Source organism: Tachysurus fulvidraco, chromosome 10 (assembly GCF_022655615.1).
Source record: "Tachysurus fulvidraco isolate hzauxx_2018 chromosome 10, HZAU_PFXX_2.0, whole genome shotgun sequence".
In the NCBI taxonomy this organism is placed as follows: domain Eukaryota; kingdom Metazoa; phylum Chordata; class Actinopteri; order Siluriformes; family Bagridae; genus Tachysurus; species Tachysurus fulvidraco.
Genome location: NC_062527.1, coordinates 2,142,545 through 2,154,323, shown reverse-complemented (window position 1 = coordinate 2,154,323; position 11,779 = coordinate 2,142,545). Strand labels below are relative to the sequence as shown.

General features: G+C 43.3%; 2 protein-coding genes across 2 annotated transcripts; one reads left to right on the top strand and one right to left on the bottom strand.

Annotated features, from left to right (window-relative positions):
- The first annotated feature begins 355 nt into the window (after positions 1-355).
- Positions 356-5,238, top strand: LOC113639186 (ras-related protein Rab-19). The gene is made up of 5 exons (XM_027140912.2): positions 356-790; positions 1,197-1,250; positions 1,518-1,706; positions 3,416-3,599; positions 4,617-5,238. Exons 2-5 carry the CDS (start codon positions 1,200-1,202, stop codon positions 4,892-4,894), a joined length of 702 nt encoding a protein of 233 aa, XP_026996713.1. The 5' UTR covers positions 356-790; positions 1,197-1,199; the 3' UTR covers positions 4,895-5,238.
- Positions 5,165-11,712, bottom strand: hdhd5 (haloacid dehalogenase like hydrolase domain containing 5). The gene is made up of 8 exons (XM_027140907.2): positions 11,492-11,712; positions 9,532-9,729; positions 9,339-9,451; positions 9,040-9,133; positions 8,749-8,782; positions 7,897-8,071; positions 6,423-6,611; positions 5,165-6,099 (listed from the first exon to the last, which is right to left on the bottom strand). Exons 1-8 carry the CDS (start codon positions 11,576-11,578, stop codon positions 5,688-5,690), a joined length of 1,302 nt encoding a protein of 433 aa, XP_026996708.1. The 5' UTR covers positions 11,579-11,712; the 3' UTR covers positions 5,165-5,687.
- Positions 11,713-11,779: the final 67 nt, after the last annotated feature.

The window sequence follows — 11,779 nt, the reverse complement described above, 5'->3', positions numbered from 1 at the left end:
GAACCTCTCGTACCCGCACGGATTTTAGCGTCCGATGTTTTTTTTTTTTTTTATAGCGCTCACGGGCTAGTCACTGACACGACACGGGGACGTAGTAATATTTTATAACTACGTAAGTAAATAGTTGGAATTATTATTATTATTTTTTTTTTAAACTGAACGGTTTCTCTTTTCTCAATAAAATTCTACTGCATATGCAAGAATAGAAAAAAAACTCTACTTTACTTTTCAACACACTCCGTATGTTTGGTCTCACGCTCCAGTTTCCAAGGAACCAAAACAAAGACTCGGGAATGTGTCATGACGGGATCGGTATTTATTCTTTGTTTACACGTACGGTCGTCCTCCTACACGTCTCTCACAAAGACTCCTCTGTCTCAACAAACACGGCGTGTACAGTATTCCACGCAGTACTGAAAACGATAACAGCAACAGAAGATATTGTCAGTGTATGTTAATCCTAAATCTTACGTCATCATCAACATGAGCTGATTATTTATTTATTTATTTATTTATTTATTTATTTATTATTTTCTGGGGACACACACACACACACACACACACAAAAAGCTTCTGACTCAAAGTAAATGCCAGATTTACATTTGACACACTCGTGTACTGTCCGGTACCCGGCAGTGCCTCGTTGCTTTGTGAACTGTAGTGACGACACAAGCTTGTGTGTTTGTGTGTGTGTGTGAGTGTGCGTGTGTGAGTACGAAGAGGGTCTTACACACTCGGGCAGCGTTATCATCATAACTCGTTACATAAGGAAACTTTCTGGTATCAAAAGGTAATGAAAGTTCTCACTATAAAGTTTTTATGATCTTTAATCATCGTTTTATGTTTACTGTGATGCGTTTGGGGTGAGGAGAGAAAACTTTAGTCAGTCAGGATCCGCTGTAATTCTCGTTCTGTGTAGTTGAGAGTATTGATTGCAGTCATGAAAGCTGAGCTCCTTCACTGCGTATGAGCACAAAAGGCATTTTGAACGAGACGAGACAGGTTACGTGTTTACGCGTCGCCTTGACGACCGAAGGTCACCTCCCAAGACGCTAAGATTGAAATCGTGTACGAGTGTTTTTCCTTTAGTTTGTGCATATTTTAAACCCCTGTTTAAACCGGTGAACAATGGAAAACAACAGTGTAAAGGTGTGTGCTTCTCTGGTGACCAAGGTTTGCTTTAAAAACAATTCCAGGAGATGCAGTGGTGCAAATGGGCTGGCAAATGGAAATCTTCCTCACCGCGACAGGTAGGGGTGTGTGTTTGTTGACATTTTACTTCATGGGAGGATCAGCTCGTACGATCTATCCTTAGTTCGTAGGAGTTAAAAGATTTCAATATCATTTTTGACAGAAGAACTTCTTCACCTGTTTTCTATCAGAACGATAAAATATATCACGGATTATGTTTAAGAGCGAAAAGCCATCTTCTTTTAAATAGAAGCAAAACTTCAGGGGTCAATCAAATGTGGAAGGTGTTCGGTGTATTCGGTTATAAGCTCATCATGAACGCACAGTCCGCAGGAGCGCAGGAAGACGACACCTACGATTTCCTATTCAAGATTATCTTCATCGGAGACAGCGACGTGGGAAAGACGTGCATCATCCACAGCTTTAAGTCTGGAGAGTTTAGAGGAAATCAGCATAACACTATCGGTGTAGACTTCACCGTGCATACCGTCGATATAGATGGCAAGAAGGTGAAGGTGAGTACCTGATAAATAAAATGATTACAAAAACTGATTTACGAGTACGAAGAATCATTTCCGATCAGCGACGGTACGGAAAACCCGTCTCGAAGCCCTCCGTAGGTCTCGCAGGTCGTTCGTATAATAGATATTTCTTTGTGCGAGATATTATCTGAGCTGATATTCTTTGTAGAATATTAACTCGGTCGGCTATTACGCTCCCTCAAAAATGATTTCCTCGAAATCGTTATGCTTTTAAGCCCGGGTTAATGATTTAACGTCGAGCCTGTCGGGTTTTTACAGTGTACCTGAACAAACTCGAGAGTAGTCACTGACTGGCTGATGCATCATCATAAAGAAAATTTACCCAACCCTACATTAACAGGTATGAGGTGTGAGTGTGGCTGTACTGGAGTTTCCCAACCATGGACCTGGAGTACCCATAGTCTTATACAGTACACTAGTCAGAGCTCGATTAGCTGTGGTTAAATACGTGGTGTTAAATCAGATCTGCCCCAGAACCTACACTGGAACAACTAGAGTTTACACAGACACTAGGGGTAGCATTAGTAAGGACTGTTATGACAACACTTTCAAGTACAAAAGGTTCATGAAGGCTTACATGTGTTGTTTAAGAGCTCACAAGTGATAGTTAAAATTTGTATTAAAGGTGCGGTCTCCGTTGTTTGAAAGCCAATGTTGACATTTGAAATCACCAAAACAAACACGCCCCTAACCCAAATAGGTCCCACCCCTGTATCGATAGCTCCGCCCACACGTACATCCGTAACCCAGGCGACTGATGGAAAGAAACGTGTCTTTATCATAGCTGAAGGGAAGAACAATACGATTGTAGATAAACAAACAAGCAAAAATGCCACACAAGCATAATGATGTAAAGGACAAAGGCATATATTAGTTCTGTGTAACAAAGCAAAACCAACGTTACTCACCTATCGAGAAGGAAAAAAGCGCCTCGGCGTCTTAAGTAAAGTCGGCCACATATTCACAGGTCGGAGTTTCCCGAGTCGATAACTCCTGAGCTAAACGCTGTTACTACACAAAACGCGGTTGTAGCTGCCTCTCTACATTACTACGATAGAAAAGAGGTGTTATTTGTGTAGTAACAGCGTTTAGCTCAGGAGTTATTGACTCGGGAAACTCCAACCTGTGAATATGTGGCCAACTTCCTGCTCCTTCAGTTCTCTCCAGCGCTGGAAAGCTGATCCTATATTAACACGTCCTACTTCTTGTCCTTATCGTAAGTCTTTCTTCTCTTTCTTTCTTTGTTTTTATCCTCCACGTCGATGTTAAAACCGCTTTCTGCTAACGTCACACACGTGCACCGAACACTCTCTCCGCCCATATTGACAAGACACGCCCCTTTCCACTCATTGGCTACACGCTAGTTTTGTTTTTTGTTTTGTTTGGCAGCCCGACTCGGTTTTCTGAAGCGTTTCTCAAACGACGGAGACCCCACCTTTAAGCTCTAAGCTCCAATATTGGCATGTTAGAATTGGTAACTTCTCGATTTCAGACTGAGACGGTCTGGAGTCCGGGGGGAAAATACATGCATCCGACTGTAAGACTGTCTATTTGTTCAGCTAATTATTGTAATACCGTGCGAGTTAAATCCTGTCTCTGGACAATCCTTTTACAAAATGACATTAAAGCTGCAGTATAAACACATCTGTTTGTTCGGTTTTTGTATTTACGCTGTTCTGCAGATGCAGATCTGGGACACGGCTGGACAGGAGCGTTTCCGCACCATCACACACAATCACTACCGCAGTGCTCATGGGGCTATGATCACTTACGACCTGACACGCCGTTCCACCTTCGACTCGCTACCTCACTGGATACATGCAGTAGAACAGTATGGAGTTGCCAATGTAGTCTTTGTACTAATAGGTATGACTCGTCGTATTTTATTACTCTTTGTATGTACTTGGAGGAACTTAAGGCTTAACCTCTTGGACAGACAGACACAGTTTAAATGAGTGTATATTTAAGTGAGAAAAGATCTTTGATGGAAAGTCTTAAGATGTTATGAAGGAACTTTGTTGACTGCTGTGTTGAAGGCGTTTGTGAGAGCGGATTATATCGGAGCCTTTATTTTTTGATACGGCATATTGTGGATTTTGTTATTATACATAATGAATGAGATACCAAACAGGTCTATAGAGACAAGGCCAGGACTTGGTCCAGTAAATCCTGGGCACGATATTCCGGGGGTCCTTCGCTATTTTGTACAAAAAGACTCCATTAGCAGTAAAATAAATTCCCCAGAGTCATTAGATACAAACTTTGCACATATTTAATTCATTCATTCATTCATTCATTTCCTACCGCTTATCCGAACTTCTCGGGTCACGGGGAGCCTGTGCCTATCTCAGGCGTCATCGGGCATCGAGGCAGGATACACCCTGGACGGAGTGCCAACCCATTACAGGGCACACACACACTCTCATTCACTCACACACTCACACACTACGGGCAATTTTCGAGAGATGCCAGTCAACCTACCATGCATGTCTTTGGACCGGCGGAGGAAACCGGAGTACCCGGGGAAACCCCCGAGACACGGGGAGAACATGCAAACTCCACACACACAATGCGGAGGTGGGAATCGAACCCCACTAAGCCACCATGCCCCCCCCCCATATTTAATTATATTTGTCTATTTATTACTAAAGCCATAGTGGTTTCTATTCCTGACGATAACACCTATAACACTGACGATACAGAAAACAACAAAAAAAAACTGAAAACAGAAGAGACGTGGAGACAAACGGACACATTTCTATAGCAAGACTTAAACTCTTAACTTTTCATTTCAGACAATGTTGTTTTTTTCATACATATATATAACTTTACCAAAAGCCCAACTAAAATATCTCCGCTTCTATTTTATTGTTCCGTCTTCAGGTAATAAATGCGACCTGCGGCCCCACCGACAGGTGTTGTTTGAGGACGCCTGTACTCTGGCTGAACAGAAGGGCGCTCTGGCTGCCTTGGAGACGTCCGCTAAGGAGAACCATAACGTACAAGAAGCTTTTGAGTTAATGGCACGAGAGCTGATAGCACGAACCGGAGGTCTAGTCCGTCAGGAAGCCCCGACAGATTCCCCAAATCTCCTTCTACACACCGAGACTCACCCGATCGATGACGTGGAGTCTCTAGACAAGAAATCTTGTGATTGCTGAAATTACATTATAAAGAAACGACGCTTTCAGAGACGTCTTCGGGATCGTTCTCTAAACACGAGCATCAACTTTTAGGTTCAGAGGAGAAATGGTGACAGATACTCCCATGTCCGACACTTACTACATAATGTCTCAGACAGTACATACACACATGGGGTAATACATGTATATACTATATGTTTAATTTATATTTTAACTTATAAATTAACTTAAACATTTTGTGTTCTTTCCCCCATGTTAATGAGAAATAAAGCGAAGAAACGCTTCATATTTGAAGGTCTTATCAAATTTATTTTTCATAAAATAAAAGACTCCCGTTTTATAAACGGCAGATGGCAAAATAATAAGTGTTACGATATTTATTTATTTTTCCAAATAAAATGGATCCTTTTTAAAACCCTTTAAAAACGTTTTGCGTCCGACGACATCATGATGTATAGGGAAAATATTGCGACACAAAAACGATGAAAAAGAGAACCATCTCGTCTTTATGTTCGTAGTAAAGTGAACACGACTTCTAATTTAAAACTCACAATAAGTAGAAATGCTTTAACTAAAATACAGCTTTATTAAAACATTAACAGTAATTATTATTATTATTATTATTTTAAAAAAATGAACACGATATTCTATATTCTAGCTACATTTAGTCATTCGTTTCCTTGTATTACTGCATACAGTACGTTACTGACCTAGAGCTGCGCTGCGTTTCTTCATGTGTACGTTTTTCAGTGTGTGAGGTGTGAGGTTTTGTTCTCAAATCGTATCTGTGGTAGCCGGAGAAGCCTCTGGTTTAAGTCAGACTAGAACCCTCTTGCTGGAAGACGAGCTTGACGGCCTCGAACACGTCCTGTACTACGAAAGCAGGCTGGGTCAGGGTCGGATCGAAGCGGAAATCCCGATGGCCGTGGAAAATGCGCTGTTCCGTGACGGTTTGCTCGGACGAGAGCTCCTGCTGCTCTCGGTTGTAGACGCCTGTGCACACCAAGATGGAGCTGCAGCTCTCGGGTAGACGGTGTTCGTACGAGCCCCCGACCATCATCTTGCCTGAATTTTTTGCGTCGTCGACCGTTTCGTAGTGGAATTCGCCTGCTACGTGACTGGCTGATCCTCCTTGTGCATGTACCTGAGTCCTGCCATGGTGCACTGACTGCAAGTAGTGGTTATAGAGGTTTGCACCGTAGATGTCAGCCATGGGGTTATCCCTGTAAATCAGTGGTCCGGAATATTACAACACAAGCTTTATGATGTTAAGGATCGACTTGATCAAGTTATGATCGACTAACAAAACAAAATGCAAATCATACGACCAAATGTCGTGTTTTTTTTATTTATTTATATATTTAATACAATTAAAAAAAAGAAAAGTCTTATATGTTTTCAGAGAAATGAACATGCTGAAAACCCCCTTTTTATCTGCTCACATACCCTTTTGGTCTACTGTATAATTAACGATCTAATCAGTGTGTTTGTCTGTGCATCTGAACGTTATCTATAAGCAGTGTACTGTACCAACACCCGGACTCACCCGATGGCGTACAGTCTTTGTACAGGTTTTGTCCAGCCCAGTTTCTCTGCCTGCTGTCTGATCAGCAGCTCTGCGTAGTTATAGGTCACCAAACTGGGCTTCCCGATCAGTGCCTCATAATGCAGGTCATAACCTGTGACCTTCTTATAGATGCTTTCCAAACACACCAGGAACATTCCATGACCGAATCTAAACAGGAACAAAAAAAACATATTAAAGTTGTCATTGATACCAGCTTTTAGATATTTTTTTTTTAATCTTTTAAATGACAGCATTGATCACAATGGGATATTAAAGGCGGGGTCTCCGATTTTTGAAAGCCAATGTTGACATTTGAAATCACCAAAACAAACACGCCCCTAACCCAAACGGGTCCCACCCCTGTATCGATAGCGCCGCCCACACATACATACGTAACCCAGGCGACTAACGGAAAGAAATGTGTCTTTATCATAGCTGAAGGGAAGAACAATACGATTGTAGATAAACAAACAAGCAAAAATGCCACACAAACATAATGATGTAAAGGACAAAGGCATATATTAGTTCTGTGTAACAAAGCAAAACCAACGTTACTCACCTATCGAGAAGGAAAAAAGCGCCTCGGCGTCTTAAGTAAAGTCGGCCACATATTCACAGGTCGGAGTTTCCCGAGTCGATAACTCCTGAGCTAAACGCTGTTACTACACAAAAGGCGGTTGTAGCTGCCTCTCTACATTACTACGATAGAAAAGAGGTGTTATTTGTGTAGTAACAGCGTTTAGCTCAGGAGTTATTGACTCGGGAAACTCCAACCTGTGAATATGTGGCCAACTTCCTGCTCCTTCAGTTCTCTCCAGCGCTGGAAAGCTGATCCTATATTAACACGTCCTACTTCTTGTCCTTATCGTAAGTCTTTCTTCTCTTTCTTTCTTTGTTTTTATCCTCCATGTCGATGTTAAAACCGCTTTCGGCTAACGTCACACATGCGCACTGAACACTCTCTCCACCCATACTGACAAGCCCCGCCCTTTTCTGCTCATTGGCTACACGGTAGTTTTGATTTTTGTTTATTATTCGGCCCGACTCGGTTTTCTGAAGCATTTCTCAAAAATCTGAGACCCCACCTTTAATATGAAAGTAATAAGTATAACCACATTGTCCATGTTCTTACAAAAAAATTAGCTTTTTTCCCCCCTGAGCAGAGTGAAGGCTAATGTGCTTTGTTTAGTACGCGTGAGGCCGAGCCGACGTCACTGTAATAATTCATAACTCACTCTGAGGAAAGTGATAATCTGCTCTCGTATAATTACATCAACTCTCAGACACCGACGATCGGATAATGTCACTTATATTGACAGGGGAAAGGGGATATGGTCAATTTTGTGGAATGTTCAGCAGATTTCAGTCACTTTTCTGTCGTGCCACTAGGGAGCAAACTTTTACTTTCAACTGGAATAAAATTCTTCTTTAAAGAAAATGGGTGCAAACTGACCGAGGACTCTTTGCCTCTGCCATCCATAACAGGTCCATGTTGCAGGCCAGCACAGGGATATGTGGGTAATGCCCTGATGTCACAGGATTTCCTGGCTTCCCATTGGTCAGGAGAACATCCACAATCAGCTGAAGGTTAGTTTCCCATCTTATCGGCTCACCGAAGAGAACAACAGCTGAAAATGTGAGTGTTTAGTGAAATATAAGTGAAACCCATGCCTCTTTTCCACCGGAAAGAACCGGGTGCTGGTTCAGAGCTAGTGCTGGTGCTGGTTCAAAGTTGGTTCCACTGGCGAACCTTCTAAGAACCGGTTTGACTTTCCGTCGGTTAGAGAGCGTCACAGCGCCGAGTGTGACGTCACTGTATACGTGTCACGTGTCCCAGCGACGTTAGCGCAGCAGCGGCAAACACAAAAACAATGCCGGATGTTGCTTTACTGTTAATGCTCATGGCTTTGTGAACCTACATCGGCATCCAAACGCGGCGAATAAAACGTGTACTTGCGGCTCCGTGTAATCTGTATAAACGGAGGTTGTGATCGATAAAGTACATAACGTTATTTTATCATTAACACAGAAAAAAAGTTCGCCTTAGCATGTAGCTACCTACTATCATGTGTGCTGATAATTTATCATATCGCTGTAAAGTAAAAGTGTATTAAACATCAGTATACTTAAGGTACGTTATCTAATGCGCTAACAGTAGCCCCGCCCACAGCTCCACAACCAAAGAACTGGTTCTAAATTAGGCTCCGAACCTGCACTCAAACTGCCTCGGTGGAAAAGGGGCATAAGAGTGAAGGCAATAAATTAAGTTATAATCAAAAATTTAACCTTGAGTAATAACACTTACCTTCAATGGGTTGGAGCTCCTTGGATGGCGGAACCTAAAATATATATTTTATTATGTTTAGTTAATTCAGTTCATTCAACATTGTAAGGAAAAGGAATGTTTAAAAAGTTTTCCTACACAAATGTTTCTCAGAAAGTTTGAGTTTAAATGCAGAAATGAATTCAGAGTGTGTATGAAATGGGAAAAGGAGTCATTTCGTGTGTGTATTCGAACTGATCTAAAAGCTGATGATGTTTTAATCCTTATCCGTCCATGTGAAAAGTGTAAAACGGTGAAACTGGAATTCCTCACCACTTCTTTGGGCCTGCGGTTGTGATCCACCATATCGAGCAGAGGGTACGCCTCTCGTAGCATATCGATGGTGACGACGTTCTGAAAGCCCAAACTGAAGTGGGGTTTTTGTTAAAGTCAAGCTTTTACATGAAATACCATAATGGTTTGAAACAGCTACAGTATTTATTATGAAGCACATTATGATTATTATGAAGCACAACATAAAATGACAAAAAAAAGGACATTTGGACCGAGATGACGACGATGAGCAGCGACATAAGCTGTTAGAAATAAATAAACAGAATATTTAAGGATACTTGTGTGCGACTTCCACGATCGGTCCCTGTCCGGACACTAACACACACATCTTATGGAACTGTCTGAAGACCCGTAAAGGACTGTGGGACAACATGACCTGATCTGGTGACACCTAAAAACAAAGAAAAATCATTAACAGATCAATGTTGACTTTCTTGGACAGAGTTCACTTTTTTGACCTGTAAGACTGACCTCTACTTCTAGAAGATGAGAGAGCTGCTCTGCTTTGGCCTGCCGGAGAGAGTTCCCTGCATTGGTTACAAACACCACCGGGACTTTATATTTTCCATTTCCATCCACCAGATTCCGAAAACATTGCTTGGCTTCCGGAATGGGGATCCGTCCTCGGACCAGGACCCCGTCGATGTCGAAGAGCAGACCAAAAGATTTCTGATGATTGCATTGGGATGGCATTAAACACAGTATTCAAAAAACAGATCATTCAATTTCAATGGTGTTGGTGGAAAATATTTAAATATTTAATAAATTCTTAATAATCGAATGTAGTTCATTTTCGTTTAATGGGCAAAAACATCCCTCAGCAGAAAGGAACTTTTCACTTTCATTTTAAACTGTGTGTGTACTGTAAAGTGACACGTAAATCTGTTGTGCAAATGTCAACAATCATGTTTTAGGTCACTAAAGGGCGCATACTGATCCAGGCTCAGTGTCACTAAAGGGCGCATACTGATCCAGGCTCAGTGTCACTAAAGGGCGCATACTGATCCAGGCTCAGTGTCACTAAAGGGCGCATACTGATCCAGGCTCAGTGTCACTAAAGGGCGCATACTGATCCAGGCTCAGTGTCACTAAAGGGCGCATACTGATCCAGGCCCTGTGTCGCTAAAGGGCGCATCCTGATCCACGGCCCTGTGTCACTAAAGGGCGCGTCCTGATCCACGGCCCTGTGTCACTAAAGGGCGCATACTGATCCAGGCTCAGTGTCACTAAAGGGCGCATCCTGATCCACGTCCTTGTGTCACTAAAGGGCGCATACTGATCCAGGCTCAGTGTCACTAAAGGGCGCATACTGATCCAGGCTCAGTGTCACTAAAGGGCGCATACTGATCCAGGCTCAGTGTCACTAAAGGGTGCATACTGATCCAGGCTCAGTGTCACTAAAGGGCGCGTCCTGATCCACGGCCCTGTGTCGCTAAAGGGCACGTCCTGATCCACGGCCCTGTGCCGCTAAAGGGCGCGTCCTGATCCACGGCCCTGTGTCGCTAAAGGGCACGTCCTGATCCACGGCCTTGTGTCACTAAACGGCGCGTCCTGATCCACGGCCCTGTGACCCTAAAGGGCGCGTCCTGATCCACGGCCCTGTGTCACTAAACGGCGCGTCCTGATCCACGGCCCTGTGTCCCTAAAGGGCGCATCCTGATCCACGGCCCTGTGCCGCTAAAGGGCGCGTCCTGATCCACAGCCCTGTGTCACTAAAGGGCATGTCCTGATCCACGGCCCGGTGTCACTAAACGGCGCGTCCTGATCCACGGCCCTGTGACCCTAAAGGGCGCGTCCTGATCCACGGCCCTGTGTCACTAAACGGCGCGTCCTGATCCACGGCCCTGTGACCCTAAAGGGCGCGTCCTGATCCACGGCCCTGTGTCACTAAAGGGCGCGTCCTGATCCACGGCCCTGTGTCACTAAAGGGCACGTCCTGATCCACGGCCCTGTGTCACTAAAGGGCACGTCCTGATCCACACAGCCCTGTGTCACTAAACGGCGCGTCCTGATCCACGGCCCTGTGACCCTAAAGGGCGCGTCCTGATCCACGGCCCTGTGTCCCTAAAGGGCGCGTCCTGATCCACGGCCCTGTGACCCTAAAGGGCGCGTCCTGATCCACGGCCCTGTGTCCCTAAACGGCGCGTCCTGATCCACGGCCCTGTGTCACTAAAGGGTGCGTCCTGATCCAGGCTCAGTGTCACTACAGTCACTACACTACTCTGTGTATTTACACTATAGTAGTCGTGTTGAACTGCGCATGCGTACAAGCGAACAGTCCAATAAACAGAAAACGAAACAATGCAGTTTTTTCCTGATCAACAATAGAATTATTTATTGTTTATAAACAGAAGTAAAAACATGAATATAAATAAAAACATTAACATAAACAAAAACATGACTATAAACACAGTAATATAAACGAACTTACCCCACTGTAGTGTTTTATATTCGCTGTTCTGTTCAGAGCCTTTAATCCGAACTTAAACACATTCAGTCTCCACATAAATTGCGCCATTTGTTTACTTTAGTAACTACAACAGGTCCCGTGTTCAGTGTTCAGTACATGTCACTCCGTAGGTTTAGTTTAAACTACTTTAACTCTGTCACTAGTTCTAGTTATGTGTAAATAATGTGCTGTCTAATGGCTACACAAACAGTATTACAGTGTTTAAAATTAAACAGTACTATAACAGTTTATATCATATTACAATAAGAG

Excerpts from the sequence above, each read along its gene's own strand:
- LOC113639186 (XM_027140912.2), top strand. The coding sequence starts at position 1,200 with ATGCAGTGGTGCAAATGGGCTGGCAAATGGAAATCTTCCTCACCGCGA. Across the intron at positions 1,707-3,415 it reads TAGATGGCAAGAAGGTGAAG|ATGCAGATCTGGGACACGGC; the intron begins GTGAGTACCTGA and ends GCTGTTCTGCAG. Across the intron at positions 3,600-4,616 it reads TGTAGTCTTTGTACTAATAG|GTAATAAATGCGACCTGCGG; the intron begins GTATGACTCGTC and ends TTCCGTCTTCAG.
- hdhd5 (XM_027140907.2), bottom strand. The coding sequence starts at position 11,578 with ATGGCGCAATTTATGTGGAGACTGAATGTGTTTAAGTTCGGATTAAAG. Across the intron at positions 8,783-9,039 it reads ACCGCAGGCCCAAAGAAGTG|GTTCCGCCATCCAAGGAGCT; the intron begins GTGAGGAATTCC and ends TATATATTTTAG. Across the intron at positions 6,100-6,422 it reads CAAAGACTGTACGCCATCGG|GGATAACCCCATGGCTGACA; the intron begins GTGAGTCCGGGT and ends ACTGATTTACAG.